The sequence below is a fragment of the Tachypleus tridentatus genome, chromosome 8 (assembly GCF_004210375.1).
Source record: "Tachypleus tridentatus isolate NWPU-2018 chromosome 8, ASM421037v1, whole genome shotgun sequence".
Taxonomy (NCBI): Eukaryota; Metazoa; Arthropoda; class Merostomata; order Xiphosura; family Limulidae; genus Tachypleus; species Tachypleus tridentatus.
In genome coordinates, this window is record NC_134832.1 from 90,505,314 (window position 1) to 90,527,822 (window position 22,509).

Sequence of the window (22,509 nt, forward strand, 5' to 3'; positions counted from 1 at the left end):
CATATAAAAGTCTTGAAAATTTCTAGTGCAAACTGTGCAAGTATATTCAGATTAACTGTTGAAGTTTTAATGTACAGGCATTTTATTTTGTTAATTAGCCTCAATGTTTTTTTATGTGAAGTATGCAAGTTTGTTTTAAAGGATATTTTTATCCCACATACCTTCTCTTGATAATTTTATGCATTAATGGATTTCCCCATAGTTTTTGTATTTTTAGAGTAATTTTTCTATTTTATTTATTTATTAGTGTTGAGAAGTATATAAAAAACTGTCATGGCACGTGGACTAAAGCACGATTATATTACATCAAGTTGGGTTGCATTTCAAAATTAAGTCAGGCTAAAAACAGCTGAAAGATAAAAGAGGAAAAGCACTTATATCAAACTAAATTCCTCAATAAACATGAAATATGGATACACGTATTTATGTAATTAAAAACAAACTTCATAGAAGTAATTATATTTGGAAACACATTCTTGTATAAATGCCCAGCCTTGAGCTGCAATAATCCGACCCTAGGACAAATTCATAAACAGTTAAAGACTTATCTACAAACATGCATCTTCTCATAACTGGTAGACTTGGTAAGCACTTTTTTAAGCTAGGTCTTAAAACATTTATGGCATTGTTAGTCAAGTATGAAGTTAGGAGTGTCAGAAACTCTGGTTTTTCTGATTATTAATGTGATTAAGTTGGGTATCTTTACACTCTTAGAAGTTATAGCACATCCTAAAGTTGTAGTATAACTCTAAGCAGATGTTAAACTTTAAGAAATGCTAAATTATTTTACAATAAAGTTGTCTTGATATTTATTTGTAATGTTTGTTTTAAACTGTACCATAGTTATACTGACAACTACAGAGAAAGCAATTGCTTATGTACTTGTATACCAGTAATAGCCACTACAGATAAAGCCTCAGTATTTGTTTGAATAGTGTTATTTTGTAAAACTATTGTATCAGCTTTATTTCTGCACTAGTCAAACTTATTCACACTGTGCATACAAAATTCCTGTTATTGTGATTTAAAAGTAGCTAATATTGTTAAAGTCCTATGCTAGAATAACCATATTTTAAAAATTGTTTTTAGTAAATGTCCACCAATCTGTCTAGATTTAAGTAGTAAATTTGTTTTAACTAACATCTCTATATCATTAAAAATACTAAGGCAGGTCATGTTAAGGAAGGAATTAAATTACTTTTGAAACTAGAAATGTGACTTAACATTTTTGTAGTTAAAGATTAATAGGCTTATTTTATTGTAACTTTTCAATAAAAAACATTTTTATTAAAGTTATTTGAGTAAAATAACTTATTTTATGCATTGCTGATGAGAGTAAGTTTGTTTCAAAAATACATTTGCAGTTCCAAATCTTGTACATTATACAGGACAATGAAAGGTGCAAACCATATACAGTTACATAAATTTTCTTCCTAAACCTACTAATGTATTCAAGTAATCATATGAAAAATGCAATCGATGTTTAACAACAAATAATGAAAACTGAAATGAAATTACAGTGTATCCATCTCCCAAGTGATTAACATTTCTTTATTCATTGCTTTTCTGTAAGGTAGTTCATTCTAATTCCTTTTATATTAACAACTTAAAACAACAATATGTTATTCACTGAACATAAAAAAATGTGCAAATATCTTTTAAGTTGCAAGAACTGCATATTTGTAAGTGGCATAAAGTTAAGTTAAAGAAAAGTTGGACATTTTGTAAAATCTGCATAAACTATATTCAAGATAACATGTAGCATCTCACAAAGCCAACAATTCACTTTTGCAATAGAATGAATTACATATGACTGACTTTGTTCAATTTCAGATGAAACAAGATTTTATTTCAACCATTTCATCATAAATATATGAAAACTACTTTGGACTTAGAAACACAAGAAATGCAAAGAAACACTATAATGCAGGAACTATTTATTGCAATTTTCAGGATGCAGACATCTTGTACAATAAAAGTATACAAAAAGCCCAGTTTTGGAACTATATGCTAAATACTGAGAAAAGAAAAAAATCAGATAAATCAATCAATACACAACATTCATGTAAAATTGTAAGTAGTTTGGCAGAAATAGTGTATGCAAAGAAATTAGTATTTATAGATCCATTACTGTTTATATAGAAATATATACACATTTATTAAAAGCACTTTTTCAGTGAAGAATAACTATTTTAGCATTATTTGAAATATTGTATTATTATGCCCTAGAATGAGTAATTAATTGACTATTAATGTCTGAATATTTCTGAGGAAGTACACCATTATTCAGTGCATACCTGAGGTAAATGCAGTATTGTAATGAGAGAGCAGTAAATATACTGACAAATTAATTACTAGCAACAGAAAATATGAAGTTGTTTTCAATGTAATGGTATAAGTTGTAACGACTGCTTTTGAACTTGTTCACAGTTACTTCAGGATCTTGAAAAACCTTGTATGATAAATTAAACAACACAAACAGTTTTCACACAGTTCTATATTGTTAACTCTTACCAAATTGCTTATTTTTTACTTAATCCTAAAGTTTCTCTCCTTGTAAGATAAATAAAGTTTTGCTTTAACTTGATTATTCACTATCATTTTTTTAGAACTCATTAACTTTTTAAAAGTAAAAGGCCTACTGTTAAATCCTTGTGTAATTATAAATTGTAAAATGCTCTTAATGAATGTTGAAATTTACATACAGTACATTGTGGCATGAATGTTATTATGACCTTCATATAAATACTCTAGTTATGATATTTTTAATTTGTGAAAAGTACACTTGCTAGGTTCAAACTAATTTCATTGCAAAAGGTTTGCCATTCTTTCAGTCCACACATTAAGCAATCAATATATTGAAGAATACAGTCTCACAATACCAAAAATTTCATTCAGGGGACATTTTCACATGAAAATGGAATCATGATTAAATTTCAAGAAAAATAAGGATGAATATTTGAAATGAGCTCAAGTTTCATCATGATGTTTGATTAACAGTGAATAACTATTAGGTTCTGAGTGAATGAAAAACATATCATATGAAAGACACTAAAACATGGCAAGTGACTAAATTCAATGAATAATACCAAAAGTTACTTAAGATTTGAAAAAAAAAAGCTCAAAATGAAAGCTAATATAAATCCATGAAAATAAAATGTATAAGAAGCAGAAATACAATTTTGTTATGTAAATATGACATTGATTCCATTTTTAAGAATAAATATGAAACAAGCTAACAAATGTCAAAAGAAACTGATGAATTTGTGGAGTAGTTGTCATTTGAAAATTCTTTGTTATGTAAATCTTTTACAATACTACAAGAACACTATTTCTGCTCACAATTTAGATTTTTAAATAGGTTCACTGACTAATTGGCAAGTTACCAAGTGGTGGATGAATGATCCATTTCCTTGGACCAATGCAAAGGAGTTATGCTACAAAAACTCAGTAGCATACGTTTCCAAGAGTAAACGTGTATATATAGATAGTACATCTATGTAATATACATATATTACATTACAAAACTCAAGGATTCATTTAGTTAACATGCTACTTATATCAAACAATGCAAAGGAAGCAATTATGACAACATCAACTGCACAACAACCCTGCAGAACTAAAACACTGATGTGGAAGAAAACTGATAGGATTTATGGTAAAATGAAAAACTGATAAAATTATAACATGGTATCATTAATGTATGGCTACAAAAGAGTTTTGACGAGCTCTCTTGGCTTCTTCTCCAGTGATTTGTTGTTCAATGAGATAATGGGCAGTGCTGACAGCAGTTGAAGGGCCAGTTATTGTTACAATACGATTACGTGTTCCAGGTGCAAATATGCCTTTTTTGGATATCTGGATATTTGCTCCACTTAGTCGTTGGATTTCCAGAAGTGACTTTCCTCCTGGACCTAAAATGGCACCCACAATATTCTCACCAACTTCAACCTCTATTTTGGCTGTTTCACCCTGATGATCACTTGGAGATGGGCTTTTGTGCACTGAAGCAGGACCAGAGTTAAAACATGTTCCAAGTCCAAATGAGTTGTTGTTAACTGGCAAACTAGGAGCATGAGGTGATCCCAAAGAAGGAGAACTACGTCGAAATGGATCAAAAACAGCAGGACCATCCCCTTGAAATTGAAATCTGTCACTGGATCTATTAACTGTAGGAGATGAAAATCCAGGAACCATACCAAGACTTGACATACTTGTACTCATGTTTCCACTTAGTGGTCCAAACATACTAGAAGCTCCACTTGCTGGACCTGAAGTGGCTATTGAGCTACAAGAGATGTCTATTCCTGGTACACCTGTACAAGATGTAAGCATACTACTTTGGTTGGATATACCTCCAGGAGGAACAGGACAAGTACTAGGAGCAGAGGAACCCAATCCCATGCCTATACCATTCATTATTGTAGCACCATTTATGTTATTTAACAACTGACCTAAACCTAATCCTAGTATCCCATAACTTGCAAGAGTGTTCATTGCAGCTGTAATCTCAGTTGTAGCTTGTTCTGAGTATCCATTTCCTCGTAACATGTGTTTAATGTTTTCAATTATCTGTGAAGCATTGCCATGAGAAATGTCATGTGTCCCTATGCTTAAGCCTGTTGAAAATGGCATCATACTTGCAGGAGTTGCTGTTCCCTGAGGACTTCCAAAATTATTGTTTATTGTTGGACTCAGACTACTTAGGCTTCCATTTGAGCTATAACTTGTGTTACTGTTATTAAATCCATTACCTTGACCACCATTTGAATTAGCATATGGTGAACCTGTAGGATTAAAATTGGCTACTGGACCAGAAACTTCTGCATAACTAACATTAAGACAACTGCCACTTTGAGGATCTTCTGCAATTTTGGCTAATATTAACTTACAAGCTGTCTTGTTGTTTTCCATTTCTCCTATCACCGTTATGCACCTCTCAGCTAAGGCATGATCACGAGATTTTTGAGATATCTGAACATAAGCACCACTTTCTTCTTTTATTTGTTTGATATAGCTTCCACCTTTACCAATAATCATTCCTGCAGTGCTGTTAGGAACTAATATCTTTACCTAAAATTTATAAAAAAAAATTATGGAATAAAAAATATTCAATAACATATTTCTTTTTTTAAAAAAATAGTAGTTTTAGTCAAAAAGTAAAACAAAGATGAAGAAAAAATAATAAGCATTTTGATTACAATAGCAAAAAATAAATATAAAAGGTATTGTCAATAAATTGCCGTAAATGGAAAAAGAAGAGTAACGGGTATTCATAAATACCTACAGAAAACGTTTTAAAGAGCTACCTAACACCATAAAAAATGCAAAAAAGAAGTAACATCATTCTCTGTTTTACATCAGATTTGGAGCATTAGTAATTTTGAATATAACATGAAAACAGAATGCCAGTAGTGTAATATATATATAACATAAAAACTGTCTGTCCATTATTTAACTATTCCTAGGTCAATCTTAAACTTTGCAAAATCATTGTTTTGAACACGGAGCATGTTAATAGGGGTTAACAAATCCATCCACCACACCATTATTGCTCTTATTGAGTATTTATTATCTTTTACATAAGTTAACATGAATTTAATTCATAGATGGTTCCATGGGTTTATACACACACTACACACATACAAACACAAATTAATCTTTCTGTAAAACAATGTATGCAGTGTGTGTGTGAGTGTGGAGGGAGGCATACAAACATCTTGTTCATCTCAGCATGTGCACTAACACTTCTCAAAACAGGGATGTAGTGAAAATAAATGGCCACCACTATTGGAATACAACATAAATTCAGCTAGTTTCTATTCCAACAACCATCACGAGGCTGATATGAAGAACCACTTCCTGTTTTGACCCATGACCTTTCAACTTTGGCCCATAAGACATTTCTGTAGTCAATGACAATAAATTAATTAATAATGTGAAACAGTATGGAAGAACTTTATGAGATGGATGTTGAAAGCACCCCTCTTCCCAGGTTTATATAAGATTTTTACCCATGTATTAAACAGTATACAGAAATTAAAAATCTATTTTAAAAACAATTATTAAAATAGGACTGAATATATTTTTATATTTGTAACTACCTGAAATTCACTTACCTGTTTCTCTCGTTCAGCTGGTTGTTTGTGGTCAAAATCAATTGCTATTTTTGCATTAGGATCTGGTTTTTCTCTAATTTTTTCTGTAATAAATTCATGTATCCTAGTGATGCCTTCTAGACTGCCAGTAATAAGGCATACCCTTTCTGTCGTACCTAGTTTTACAAAATAGCTTGATTGAAGTGCATAACGTTAATCATATTATTTGTGCAATTACATAATGACTATTGTACTTTTAAAGAATAAACAATAACTTTTGGTGCACCTTATTCTCACAATTTTATTAGAAATTCATTTCTTTTTTAACCACAGAATGCCAGCACAATTAGTTTAGCATACAGGTTTAACTTGTATGGGATCATAATGACTACACACTGCTATTCTAAGATAAAGTTTTTAAAAATCTTTAAGAATATTAAATGACCCATAAACTTGGGTAATGAGCACAACAATAGTTTCCCCATATAAAGGATGAAGATATCTGATGTATTCCAAAAGATAACATTTGCTTGAAATCATGTATAATAGTGGTAGCATTTGGATACACCTTCAGGTCACCCAAATTCAGAGTCATATCATTAACATAATCTAATGCTTTTATACTAAATTTAGTCTTCCCAGCAGTGTCTGGACTAAATCTGACAATATTTCTTACTTTGTAACTAAGGATTTTCATGTGTCACTAGCCACAATGAGTGTCTGTTTCAGAACACATGTATGGCAGGTAAAACTAAGAACTCACTTTGCGTTTTAAATTATGAGCACAAAAGTCTCTTTCTGCTCACACATTTTCTTGCAGGTTGAAGGATTAAAAAAATGCTGTTATGGGCTATTACAGACTTTTTTTTTTGAAGAACGTCACAGATTTTAAATGTTAAGATTCTAAAAAAAAATTCTTTATTATTTGCAAGGAGTCATGTAAATTCCTTCTATGATTTTTAATAAATGTTCACTGAAGTCTTTGCCTAGTTTCTAACTCCCACATTTTTGTTTTTTACATTTGCTTATCAAATCATTTGAGAAAAGTTTGCAAAAACAATTAATCACAATTGTCTAGTTACTTGGTGTACTCTTATGGGAGAAGAGTCAACTGTAAAGGTTTTTGTATCAATTGATGTTTTAATTAAAAGACATTTCTACATGTATTAAATTTAATACATTAACTGAAAACAATGTTACATGAATTTAGATCAATTTGGGTCTCTTTACAAATGTTTGTATTAGCATTATGGTTAAAGGATTACACATTAAATGGAATTTATTTACTTTTCAGCATCAAGAGAAACTTCATATGTTAAATGTTCATGTTGTATATAACTAAAAAAAAGAAAAATCTATAATGTACATTCTACAATATTATATTAACTAAGAGTTATAATTTTTTCTCCTCTGTTTAAATATTACTTAACAATATTCATTAACATATAATTCACGATATCAGAAAAATGCATAGGTTTAAACAATCTTGATACAAAATGATAAAAACTATAATTATAGGGCTTTCAAAAATGCTCATGTTATACAGTTTTTATCACTTTATTAATAAGAAAACTGTCATGCTATATATCTGTTAGTCAACAGAACTGACCAGATAAAAGATTGGTAATTATGAATTTTAATACATCTTATCATTTTTACATAAAATATTTTTTTATATGTAGATGGTTTCATAGGGATAAACACACCTGGATAAAAGTCATTGGCTTTTGACATCTTAATACGTGCACCTGTTTCCTTCTGTAGTTGAGCGATTGTTTCTCCACCTTTCCCAATGATGGCCCCTGCTGCCACCGAAGGGACAAGAATTTTGAAATGGTATGTTCCATTGGCTTGAGAAAAGATTAATGAAGAAATTCCATCTTCATATAATTACATGTATCAATCATTATATCTCAACAAACTAAAAGAAAAAATATTTTTTAAATTGTCCACTTCACTAGCTTTAGAAATAAAATCTTATATTGTTTAATGCAAATGTTTTAAAGTAATTTATGAAGACTATAGCTAATTTTTTACTGTGCATTGGACATTGTTTTTAAAAATAGAGCTGAAGAATTAGTGGAATTTAATAACCAATTAATACTTGAACTGCTTAACTGAGTCCATTCAATTAACTAGTATAGCTACTTGGATAGCTGAAATTATAGTAGCCAAAGAAATTAATTTCAATTAATATATTATTTCACTCTGATAAATAATCATATAAATTTATCAAGTTAATTGCTAAGCTTTATTTAAAAACTGACACTAATTAGTCCAGAATCTTAGAGATATTGATTTACAATAATTTATGTAAATTTGGTAAAATTGAATGGAAAAAGCTTTTACACAAAGTTTTATACAAAATTTCAAACTGTGAATTACACTAGAGAATATCAAATATTAATTAGAAATAACAAAAACATGAAATTCAACTTTTACAATTTTTTTAAACAGTACTATTGTGAAATTCTCAGGTACACTGATTTCATGGAGGAAAGTATAGTAACTTCTCAAACATTAAATATATTAATAAAAAATTCACAATGTAATGAAACACTATCTACTGACATAACATCAGGCATAAAAAATTCATGAATCTAACAATAACAGACATGTTCACGATATGTTGAATAACTGAAATTATTAAAAACTCAACATTATCAAGAATGATATGCAAATTCATATACAGTTAATTTCTCATCCACATCATCCTGTTATGCCCTTTATGAAAAAAACCCACAAAAAACACATGTATATCAACAGGTTGATTGACTAAGAAATAAGATCAACATAATTCAAAAAACATTTTATTCCAAATACAACTTTCTTCTTTGCACCTTAATTTTCAAACCAACTAACTAAAAGCTGAGATAATATTAAAATATGTAAAAACTACAGATGATATAAAGTCATGTTAGAATGGCGTGCATCAAAATTAAATTTTAACACTGTTGCTTTGTAAATAGTGTGATACCACTAAAAAACAATCACTTTTGGGAAGGGTATGTGATAGTAAAATATTCATATATTCAGATCATGCATATATACATTCAGGATGGTGATATCCCTTGTATTTAATGGCACTGGAAAAAAAAAGGAATATTAATTCCCTTGAAGCTCCAATACCATCCCAAAAGAGACTAACAACAAGTTTTACCTCAGCTGTAACAAGCAAAGTGCAGTGTCTTATAACAGGCAAGAAACCATGAGCACAAAGGTCAATATACAAAAGCCTTCTACAGGGTGTTCGGAAAGTCACTGTGCAGTTTTGTCTGTTAATAAATATATAAGTGCACAGTGACTTTCCGAACACCTTGTATATGCCCAAGGCAAGAGTGTGAAACAAAGATCTTCATGTGGAAAAGTGAAACAAGTTACCTCCAAGAGATATCCACAAAAGGAAGATTAACTGTTGAAAACTGTATGAATGGTACCATCCAGGGAAAATTGGCAATGTGTGGTGACACTCAATGAAGCAAATGTGTACCTTGATGACCAGATACTGCATCAGAGCAAGCTGAATCAGAAGAGTTGATATAAAGGCCAAGGAAGTTTAAATTTGATTGCTTTAAGAACAACGTTATAGACTCCTGGTATCAGAGACAAATACTGGCTTTGATTGGAAACAAGACCAATGGGGTATTTTTCACCAAGATAAGGCTTAGAGCCATACTTCCAGTTCAACCATCATGCTCCTTGAGCAGTAATTCTACATGAATGTATGCTGATCAAATCATTGAATGAAGTACCTATGAATTTCTGTAAAAGTAGATAGTTGAAATAGGAACTGGGATATTAGTGTCTTTTTACGTTAGATGAATTATGGATATTCAGCTTTGGACATGAAATGTATGAAGGAGTCTTTTGTGATAGATACTTCATGTCAAGATTCATGGTCATCAGAGTGTGACTGTATATGTTGACATGGCCTGATGACTTGGTTATGCTCCAAAAGTGTTAACAGAAGTAATTAACCCTCTTTACATTTGATATCACACAACTACACCGGATTTGGTCGGTTAGTTTAGTGTTTTATGGCATGAAACAACTAGGCTGTCCATGCCAAACATCTGGTAAAGTTAAAATTAAAGTAAAATTCATAAATAGAAATTAAGGTAAAACAAAACAAAGTTTTAAACAAAATAAGTAGTATTAAACCCAATGTTTACATCTAGTCTACAGCAGTAAGAGAAAAACTACATTAGTACAAGTTGTAACAGACTTTCTGTAGCATAACTGTAATTATAATAACTCACCAGAAAGACTAACAGGTAAGTTCAAAAACCACTGTCAGTCACCTGAAGTTGGCCTTTCCAGTCCTGGTTCCAAGTTATTTAATGTCAAAGCCATTTTCAAAAGGAAAATTAATAAAAGTTTTAAAAGACTTGTAGCAAAATTTTAATAATAACTCGCCAGGATGACTAATGGGTAGTTCAAACATCAGCGTTAGTCACCTGGATTTGGCCTTTCCAGTCCTGGTTTCGAGTTATTTGATGTTACGGCCATTTTCTAATTTAAAATTGAACTAGATGGACTTTGATTAAAAAAGGTCTAATGTATAAATTTAAAAACTTAAATAGCATGAAAAAGATTAATACCCTTTAAAAAACTAAAAACATTTCCAAGGTGGAGTGTCACCATCACCAATAACACTGTCTAATGTTGTGGATAAACCTTGGGACAGACATGTTTAAAATGGTGCCACCATTGAGAGTCATAATGATGGCAAGACAGAAAAGTGTGGCTTACTGTGACCTGAGTATTACACAAACAACACATTGGTGAATCATTCCCAGATAAAAGAAAACGATGAATTAAAAAAAACTGACCAATGCATAGACTAATTAAAACAACTTCCTCTTTCCAATCCTTATGAAAGCAAGACGGTCAAAGTCCAATATAGGGTTTTATTTGGAAAAGCTTGTTTTCGCATTGCTCACTCCAAGTCGACTGCCAACTGGCAAGGAGCTGAGCCTTGAATTTATGACCATAGTCCATGTATGGAACAAGCACAGCAGTGATAGTGCCAGAGCAGATAGACTTAGCTGCAGTGTTAGCAAGCTCATTCCCGTGAATACCAACGTGGCCCGGTATCCAGAAAAACTAGATAGAAGTAGATGTTAAAGAGAAATGGGTTAGTCGGTTTTGAATATCAGCAAGAACATGGTGTGAACTGATGTGAAGCAATTTCAGGGCCAGTAGATAACTAAGCAAGTCAGTATAAATAGTAACAATTTGAGTACTGCTTTGCTTCTATGTGATCCAGGGTGAGAGAAATGGCATATAATTCAGCATTAAACACAGAAGCTCTGGAAGAGATTTTGTGTGCAACCACCAAACCACAATAAACTATGGCAGAGCCCACACAGTAACCTGTATAAATAGGAATGGAAGGATGGTTTGAAATATGTTCAGCAAGTAATGGACAGTATTTCCAATCAGAAGTGCCTTTTTTTCTCAGATGACTTAAAGATAGGTCACATGTGGAAACTTAAGAAGCCATGGTGGGATGGGCTGACCAGTGAATATAGCAACGTTAGCCAAGGACAAACCCAATTCATCCAACTGTGCCTGGATAAGAAGGCCAAAAGGAGCAATGGCTGATCATCTGTTCTGAAAAAGTATGGCCCACTGAGGAAAGAAAACACAACCAAGTGTGAGGCTTTGATAAGGAATAAAGTTTCAAAGCACATAACAAAGACAGTTCCAAATGGCAGAGGTGCAAAGAAGGTTCACGAGACTCTGTGTATAAACTCTGAACTGGGAAAGTGCAGAAAGCCCCAGTGCAGAGCCACAGTCCTTGATGATGAATGGGTCCAGCATCTTTAAGGCCGAGGTCCTGGCAGAGCCATATACCAGTGATCCATAGTCCAATTTCGATTGAATAAGACCATAATATATCTTTAGCACAGAACATCAATCCATTCACAAAGTGGTGGAAGAGAGGACATGGAGGATGTTCAGCGCTCTTGTACATTTGACCAAAAGCTGTTTGATGTGTGGTATAAAGGTCAGCTTACAGTCAAAGATAAGCCCAAAGAATTTTGTCTCAGGGACCACAGGCAGCACAACTTCACTGATATGTAGTTCAAGATCAGGATGAATACCACGTTAGCGGCAAAAGTGCATGCAAATGGTTTGAGAGAGAGAGAGAGAGAAGTTAAAGCTATTTGCTGTGGCCCACTTCAGTAAATGATTGAGGGCAGTCTGTAGCTGCTGCTCAATATACCTCATGTTCAATGACTGACACGAGATGTGAAAGTCACTGACTTATAGCCCATTTGCAACAGTAAGAGGGAGTTCCTCAGAGATAGCATTAATCTTTATACTGAAAAGCGTGACACTCAAAACACTCCTGAGGGACTCGAGTTCCTGTAGAAAATAACAAAGTGTCAAACCCACACAAACTTGGAATTACCTGTCCAATAACAATTGTTTTATAAAAATGAGCAAATGACCACATAACCCATATAAATGGAGGTCTCGCAAATTGCCATACCTCCATGTTGTATCATAAGACTTCTCAATGCCAAAGAATATCAATACAATATATTGTCATTTGAGAAAGGCTTCTCCAATTGATGTTTCAAATCGAATCAGGTGGTCCATGGTGGAGCCCTGCCGCCAGAGCACACACTGGGTGGGTGAGAGAAGGTTGTTTGATTTAACGAACCAAACAAAAAAAACATTAACCATCCTCTCTAAAGGTCTCACAGAGAGAGCTTATCAAATCAATTGGATTGTAGTTTGTAGGAATCTTGGGATTCTTCCCAGGCTTTGAGAAAGGTAGGACAATAGGAAAACATTCTCCTGCCAGATCCAGTTAAAAATGATCAGAAGAATAGCAAGAGAAGCAGGAGATAGATGGTGCAGCATTTCATAGTGTACATCATCAGGTCTGAATGATGCACTGCCAGACCAATGAAGGGCCAATTTGAGTTCCACCAGTATAAAGGGATGATTATAGTCACAGAAACAATCACCTTGATAGGAAAGAGGTGATCTCTCTGCCTGAGTCTTGATGGCTAAGAAGGTGGACTGAAAAGCAGAAGTGCTGAATACCTGGCAAAAGCTTTTACCTAGACTATCGGTGATGTTCAGGGTATTAGCTACTTCCTGGCCATCAGAAAGCAAGATCAAGAGGGGGACAGAACTCCATTGCCCACTGACCTTTCGAATCTTGTCCCATATGACTTTGGAACTGGTGGTAGGAAATATGCTGGTTGTGAACTTAATCCAAGAATTATTCTGGCTTTGATGTCTTATCTATTGAGCATGTGCAAGGGCTTACTAGAAAGCAATGTGGTGTAAGAGTGTGGGATACCTATGAAAAGTATTCCAAGCCCATTTTTGAGCCTTCTGTACCTAGTGGCAGGCAGGATTGAATTGTTTTCCATTGCTGCACCTCTTTTTTTTCAACCAATTATGGCAAGAATAAAAGTAGGATGAGTGAGAGCCATTGCAATTGACACAATGAGGGTCCATTTCATAGTCATAGGCATCATGGTCCTTGCAACGTCAACGAGTACATGTCAAGGAACGATGACATGTCATCTTTGCGGGAGTGAACTGCTGACAAATGAAACATCTGAGAGGGTTTGAAATGTGTGGCTGTACTCTGCAATTAAGATAACCTGCCTTGATGATGGCAGGTGGACATGGTGATGTAAATGTCAGAATGAGGACACTGGTCAGCATCATAATTCTATCTTTGCAAGTGGAGATATGCCTCACTGGAGAAACTTCTTGGGTCAAGAAACCAGTGAGAATCTCTAACTTAGGGATGTTCTTCAAATCCCTCTCAACAATAACTCCTCATGATGAATTCAAAGTAGCATGAGGTGTAACCTCAATAGGTATATCCCCAACTACTTTTGAATGCAAGAGGAGTTCACTCTGTTGAGATGTGTTTGTTTCCACCAATATGTCACCAAATCAAAGCTTCTTTACTGACTTTGGAGAGGCAGCAAGTCCCTCTAGTCCCTTCTTAATGAAAAAGGGAGACATTTGCCCTAAAGTTTGTCTGGAAGAGAATGTTGTATACAAAAATGAGGTACAACAGGTGTTAAAGATGTTGAAGATTGCTGCTTAAAGACTTTAAGATGTGGTCGTTTAACTATGGACTGTTTTTTCACCATTTAAGTTTTTATTTGGAGGATCCATAATAAAATAAAGAATATTTTGGTGCCCACTGACCCCACCAACCATGAAGCCCTATGAGGGGACTCAATACAATGCCAAACAAGGACAGTGCAGCAATGCCAGGGTTTCGTAAGCACTGAACCCAACACAAGAATCAGATACAATGTCCACAACGTTGGTTGAGAACATCCAACACTGGTACTTGATTGACCCATGCCCAAGTGGACCAGCCAATTCATCCAAGAGGGAACCCCAAGGCCACCTGTCTACAGGAATTCAAGGTCAAAGTAGTGTGTTGGGGATGGACCCCTCAACAACCAGGATCCTCTCCTTCCCTGAAAGAACAGAATGTTCCCTGGGAGGTCCCCTCATCATGTACACAACTGAACTGGACAAATATTCTTTTTAGAATATGTAAATGGGTTAAGTATGGAAAAATGTATTTAACATATACATTCAAATACAGTAAAAAATCCTTTGATAACATACAATATTTAAATAAATGTTCTACAAAAGAGGAATATAAATACATGAACAAAATGGCCTAATAAATCATTTACATTTTATATTTAATATGTTAAGATGCACATTTTGAATATTTTATCAAATATCTGTAATATCAAATAAAGCATAGTATCCACTGTCTACAATTTTATACTTTGTTGGCTCATAAAACACTACTTACATCATACTGATAAAACTCTAACATTCTGTGAAATCATAAGGAAATATCTCTTTCAACCATATCAGTACAATACATTTACTAGATGCTTTCAAAATTAAGAAATATTTCACACTGTATACAAAACATTTAATAAAACACCTTTATCTCTTATAAAAAGTTCTAGGAAGATAGTTTCAATTTTGAATGAATACTTTTAGTTTCAATACTATGAAGGAACAAAAACACTTCTTTCAGCTTTATAAAGGTAACTATTCAAGAACTTGTAAAACCCTTTTAATTTTATAGTGATGAGTTTAAAGAAAAACTTTAAAAAATGGTATCATCTAGAAATGGATGTTATTTCATCTCAAAGAAGAAAATATCCATGGCTCTAGTGAACACTTTGTTAGTCTACTTTGTCTTTCTTATGAATTCCTTAGCTTTAGCAACAGTTGTCTTGGTCTTACTGTGCTTCTCTTGGAGCTCACAAAGTACCTAGGCTATCAAGGTTTGCTTACTCTGGACTCAACTTTTCTTTTGGTTTTCATCTCTCAAGCACATGGTCCAATATCCTGCCTATTTAATAGTCTGAGTTTGGCAACGAGAAATTTAAATTATGGTTTGTTGAAGTCTGGGACAGATGTGGGAGTAATGGTAGAAAACTTAGAAAAGGGAAAGTGGTTTAGTATGGTCAATGTTTCATCTCTTGGTAGTGCCAGGGCTAATGCTGATACCTTAATATTAACTGCTTTAATGACAGACCTCTGTTATGACTGTTCATGGGTTTTTTTAGATGGTTTGGTGTATTTCATCCCTGGTACATTTTTTTTTGTCTTAGCTGTATTGTGGTAAGCAGAAGTATCATTCAAGTGGTTACAAAAACTCAGTGCACCATGGGTGTCACTGATGCTTCTTTCATCTTGTTTGCCGAGAGGTTACAGCTGGTGGAGTGATAAGCATGGACTGGTCAGCTGGCAAACTCAGATCCAAGGCAATGCTATACTTGTTCCCACAGATAGGTCTGTAATTGGTTATTAGACAGGTAATTCAGGTTTAGTGGCTTGATATCTATACTCTGAAGAAATACCTTCTGCAGGATTTGCCAGCAGTTCTTTCTCCATTGAGTCTTTGTTAGCCACAGTCAGAACTAGAGTAAACCCTGGAATCATGATCACATTCAAAACCTTAAATTATTCTGTATATTAGCTGAATTTTACTGGCTGGTATACTATGGGGAAATAATGTGAAAGGACTGCTGGCAAAAAGAGTAAGAAGGTTTAAGAATTCAGTCTTATATGGATATGGTCAGACAAATTTGCTTGGTGAATTTGGTTTTTAATGGATCAGAATTTAAGAGTGTATGTGTTATTGCCAGAGGATATGTTTTTAAAATAAAGCACCTTTGAACATACTAGTTTGCAAGCTAGTAATTACAGTTCTACTTCATATATCAACATCTCAATTCTGGAAAACTACCATGGTTTATTATTCACATACATGATTTTTCCTATCATTATCAGTTTGTTGAAATGCTAATGTAGTATATTTCTGCACCAATAACTAAAATTTGGCTTGCATCTTGCCAAGTTCCTATCACCATACACTGACAAAAGTATTTTATCTCACTTTAACTTACCTTCTACTGTAAACTTAGTGCAACTTGATGAAGGTAAAAGCAACATTACATGTTTCAAGCCATATGATCTGTCCATATTATGTATAGTGTTCAAACAACAATCTGTATAAACAATAAATGTTACAAAAAGAAAACAGTCAGAAAAACTTTATGCTTACAAACTAGTTTAATTTTGACAAATGAATGTATTACATAAAAAGAATGAAAAGACTTGGCACATCATATTTTCCCTCAGTTTGAGACAAGTTACTATGAGTAGTTTCACTTTGATATTAATCACTAGCATTAATGAAATACCATGTCTTACCTATATGTAGCTTAAGCCAACTGGTTTTTTCCATCCTATCATTGTGAAATCCATGAGCTTACAAATACTTCAGCTTTAAAATTAAACATATTATTCTATAATCACTAAAGAAAATACTGAGTAACTTCACATCTCTCAGTCTTTCTTTTTATATGTCACAAGCTAGTAACCTTAGTTTTACTTCATATAGTGGCATCTGATCAAGCACCCTTTATCATCTGACAAATGTACTCTGTGGATTTTCTTCATGTGCAAAATTAAATACACAGAAATGAATTCAAACTTGGCATAAAAGTACTTGCAATATCCCATATACATATACTTGTATAATATTATGTACAAATATTTCAACACCTTATATCAACACTATACGAGAGAAAACCTGATGCCTTCCATATAGCAATCATGGCAACTTAAACAATTGCTCCTATTTATTAATTTTGGTAATAGTGCTATATACCATAACACAACCAACTACTCAACATGAAATTCAATCCTCTCAGTGTCAAAATATATATAATTACAAGCCAAACACAGCTCATCTAACACTTTTTATTTAGAAATTCACACAACTTTGATTAATATTTGAGCTATCAATTATGCTATAAATTAATACATATTCAGACTGATGTGTACTGTTCTATATGATTACTAACATCAGCAGCTGAGTTATCACAATATTTTTTATACCATCCAAGTTGACAGGCCCATCACAGGAAAACAAACATACAGAAAATCAACAAAACAAGACCTAGTCTACTGTTATTTACTATACCTTAATTCATCTCATGTTGATCAAGTGCATATATCATGCTATGTGTATCTGGCATTTATGCACAAGCCTTTCCTATGTGAAAGTATGGCTTCATGAGAAAATGCTACTTATATTTACAGTTGCATATACAATTAGTGTTCTCAGGAGATTTCTAAACAAATATATGGTGATATTCCAGGTAAAACTCCATGAGTGATCACAGGGTAAGTATCACAAAATCCTTTCATTGTGAAAATGTACTACAATTCCTTGGCAATCATATCTACATTCTACGAGAGTCAATGTTCAAAGTATCGTATCTAACAATATCATCTGTTCTAGTTGTGTAAACCTAGGTACATCATACAGAATTTAATGCAGAAATGCTAAAACAACTAATTAAATGGACATTATCACCAAAAACATCATGTCCAATATTCTTTGATAACTCAAAAGTAAGTGTCATAATTACCCTTTCAATTGAAAATGTTTCAACCATTCAATTGTCCTTGTTGTTCTATAATCAAGTAATTATTTCACAATATTGGATTGCATCTTATTGTGAACCATTATTCAGTGGTTTGGACATTAAAGACCACTACTTCCTTTCAGACACTAATCAGTCAATCATGCAACTGTTGATTAATGGAAGGCTATACAATTGAGGATTAACAATTTGGTCTTTTATCAAAAAAGTCAAATCACTTTTCCATCTGACTCTTTGCAGATGTTCAAATTTGTATTGCTATCAGCTTCTTCCTCATCAGTTGAGTTCATAAATCAGTGCTTTCTCTGTTCTCTGATTTAACATCTTCAAGAATCCCTGATTCAATTAGTGCATGAGAGATTCATCACTTCTGTTAAACTTCAACTCATCAACAAGTTCAATATACTTTTGTTACAGTTTGTTTCTGATGTCTAAAAATGGAAAAGGAGCAGACAAACTAACACCAAGTTAATTCCATGCAGTGAACATGTAAGCAACACCAAGTTTCTAGGGCTACTACTCGTATTCTTTTAGATCCACAAGCTTTATAACACACTTGACAGCTTGAATACACCATTGTGCCAAATCATCTCCAAATGTTCCTAAGCATACTTTTCCACTGTTTAACAAACATAGCAATGGCTTTATTACAATAAATCAACAGATAAGCACTTACAATAATTATCTGAAAATACTGATTACATTTTTAAATCTCTAGGAAAGGACCAGTTATATCCAGGGCTATTCTCTGTAAAAAGAAGCTAGAACTCTTTAACAGAGGTTTTGCTTACAAGTTTCATTTCTTCTTTGGATAGCTCTCAAAGTAAACAAAGTAAAGTGTTTGCAGCAGTACTTACCAAACAATACAAATGAGGTCTGGAAAAACACTTTTGTACTTAGTAGAAATTTGAAAATGCAATCTGATGGTCTGCAGTCACTACATCATATAGAGTTTGAACTATCTTCTGCCTAAGATGTGTAAGGAACATCAGCTGTACCACTGAAACCCTCCTGCATTTGTAATGGCTCATATAAGTGTAAAGTATTGTATACATCTGCACTGCATTCCCATATATGTGACAAAGGCTTAATCTTGCTTCACATCTGGGTTATTCAGTTGCTTGAATGATGTGTCATCCTTCAGAGAATCTAACCACAGTATGGTGAATAGTTACTATTTTCAATGCTTTAACTGCCGTGTAACATCCAGATCTACACATTCAGCAGACATGCTCTCTCCATCTGACAAGACAAGATGTTTCCATTATCATGCTGTTGAAATATTGTGATTCAATTTGTGATTATGAAATCTAAAGCACTGAGCTTTATAAGTTATTTCAGTGATGCATAGTGAATTTCCTACACAGTAATGGTAGGAGTTCTTAATAATTACAATGTTTATAAGAAATTGTTTATCATGCATTATTTACACATAGGAGTGATTAGTAAATGACAGCACAAAGTGTTAAGTGTTCAACCTTGTCCCTATTGACAAAAATAATGTTCCACTTTCATTATACAGAGCTTCAAATAAAGCTTGTGTCAATAACCTTTCAGTTTTAGGTTACAGCAGAAAACCATACAATTTTATAGGAGAATTTGACTATGCATCATCAATAATACAACACAAAACCTCCAGTTTTCCCATTTTGTAATGGATTGGGACCAATCTTTGAATGATAGAAACTCAGCATACACTTTGTACCTAACCACAGTGTGATCAAGAAAATTAACCTGAGTTAACCTAAGTATGCACTCTCCTCATTTAAATTTTAAGGCCATTTTACTTATCCAACAAAAACCTATTCCATATTTATAGTAGAAAACTGAAAAAATGTGTATCTAAACACTAAAAATGTTATCCTCATCAAGGGGACATATTTCCCGTTGTAGTCCTATCTGTATTAGATCCATATGCTGCTTGAAAGTATCAGACTAAACAGTGTGACACAAAATTCATAAGTCATTATGAGTGCTGAAAGTAGAATTTAATCTCACTATCAGTGCACCTTTTGTGGCACATACAAAGCCTCAACTAACCATCAGCGAGATACAATGATCAGCATACCTTTGGAAACAGAGATTACTCTGTTCCTGATCCATGAGAATATCTTCATAACCTGTAGTTTTCATGGTGGAATATTACTTTTCCTAAAGTGGCAAAGTGCCCTTTGAGCCATTGTTTTTAAGGAATGAACTTTGCCTTAAAGATACCTCTATATTCTACTGGGTTAAAATGTCCCTTTGCTGCTCCACTGATACAAAATATTAAAAACAAATATCTTCAACTGACACTTGAACAAATGACTGATACACCATATGACCTAAGGGTTTTAACATTCTTCTGAAGATATTATGATACTAGCTTAGAAAGAGCAAATTAAGAACAATCCTTGACAATATGACATTGGTTCAAAATAAGATAATTACAGTTGAAAGCTTGTTATGTGCATGTTAGACATAAATGTATATTAATGCATTTAAGTGTGACAATTGTTGGAACTTTGTGAACAAGACTTTACTCACATTTTTTAAGATAAATATTTTGTATACTGCTTGTTTACCCAACACAAGCATAAAGCTACATTTCATACATTTAACAGAAAACAAACTTTTTAAAAATACTTTAAGCCAACTAAACATGTTGATTTTTCTAACATTAGTCATAACATTCAGCAGTCTACTTTATATAATAAATAACTGGTGTTAAAATACATAAATAACAGTTAGAACAAGAAATTTCACCTGAGGTCACATATAAGTGCATTTAAATTTTACATTATTTTCCTTATCCAAGATAAACAGAGTTTTAGTAGGAGGTTTAAATGTGCAGCATAACACAAAAAATGTCATCATCATTTGATTTTTCTTTTCTGTTTGTTAAACAAAAAGCAACACAATGGGCTATCTGTGTTGTGTTCATTATAGGTACTGAAACTCAATGTTTAGTGTTATAACCTTTCAGACTTATCTCTCAGCCACTGAAAGGCTTCCAATTTATGACTTACTAAAAATTAATAATACTGTTCACCAACTTAATTAGTGTGCACCACAACAATTATTATTAATGCAATTTGATAATATGAATAATCTCAATTTCCCACTATCCTGATAAGTCTGGTATGGGGTGAAAAGCCTTGGTGGCTCTGTATGTAAGAGATACAGTGTGATTGACATATTGTAATACATCCTTCTTTAATTTTACAAGTTAGACTAGTACTGTGATATTAAACTTAAGATATAGAAATTTCAAACACTATTGGAATTGTTTTAAACAAAAACAAATAAAACTTTTGGGCACACTGAAAAGAACTTGAAACAAATATTCTATACATACAAAACAGCCTGGCCCATTGTGGCCCACTAAAAATACTTTTAGGATATAGTAAATGAGGAAATGCATATACAACACTGGTTTAACAAATGCAATAATTCATTATCTTGTAAAATTTTACTTTGTCCATGATATTCATACCACTGATAGCAAACTGACAGTTTTATTTTAATGATTATTTGATTCATTTTCAGCAAAATACATTAATTAAATTTCTGGACATATAGTAAAAATATACTGCATAATTTAACTTTCTTCACTCACTTATCATCAACATTTTCAAATTTATAAAAGCACAAAGGTTTCCACAGAAATGATGTTGCAAAAATTTCTAGTGCAGTTCTCTACATACTGAAACACACAAAAAGTAGGAATCTCACCATTAAAAGCTTATTTTGTAGTATGGTACCTGTGTAAAACATGCTGCCTCTCTCCAGCCCAATCAAAATTAAACTCAGTAGAGGTACTGCGTGACAAAAATTTAAGAAAGTAATAAAAAAAAAAAACTTTCCTTAAAATTCTGATATTTAAAAATCATAAATTATTTTTTTATTTAATTCAACCTCTTTTTTAAATAACAAAGCCAAAGATCAAAGTGTTGTATAATTCTAATACACTCTTCATTACTACTGACTCTACCAGAAACCAGTCTCAACAAGACAGCTTTTATCTAACACTAACTAAACATTTAATTTCTCCTATACTTACATTTTGGATTCTAAGTTACAAAAACTTGCCAACTTTATTGTCTAAATCAGCTTCTATTCATAAGTTTTGATACTAACTATAGTCAAGATACACAGTGCTATGCACGTTAAACTAATTAACAACAAATATAAACCTTAAGCTTCAAACAAAATATTAGTAGTATCAAGACACTAGAAAGGTTTTACACTTCCATGTGTCTTACTCAGTCTTATTCTTCTGAAGACTATGTATGACTGAAGACAAATAAAGTTTCCTAATGTTTGTCTTAATATTCTGTTCCAAAAATATGAGTGTGTTTGTAAATATTGTTGTTATTTTTTATATCAATGCCAGATTTTCAATTTTAATATATTTGTTTAATTCTAAACAACCAATT

The 22,509-nt window shown here is 32.8% G+C and overlaps 1 protein-coding gene across 9 annotated transcripts in view; it reads right to left on the reverse strand.

Annotated features, from left to right (window-relative positions):
• Positions 1-1,922: 1,922 nt before the first annotated feature.
• LOC143222918 (RNA-binding protein Pasilla-like) overlaps positions 1,923-22,509 on the reverse strand; it is a 61,046-nt gene continuing 40,459 nt past the window's right edge. For 3 of the 9 annotated variants that reach the window (XM_076450108.1, XM_076450107.1, XM_076450109.1), the window contains exons 2-5: positions 18,949-19,333; positions 7,805-7,948; positions 6,120-6,274; positions 1,923-5,073 (exon numbers count right to left, since the gene is read on the reverse strand). In XM_076450108.1, coding sequence (XP_076306223.1) covers positions 3,697-5,073; positions 6,120-6,274; positions 7,805-7,832 — 1,560 coding nt within the window. In that variant the 5' untranslated portion in view covers positions 7,833-7,948; positions 18,949-19,333 and the 3' untranslated portion in view covers positions 1,923-3,696. Of the gene's footprint in view, positions 5,074-6,119; positions 6,275-7,804; positions 7,979-16,543; positions 16,646-18,948; positions 19,334-22,509 lie in introns of all 9 variants that reach the window. The other 6 variants (XM_076450104.1, XM_076450105.1, XM_076450106.1 and 3 more) reach the window with 3 other exon arrangements.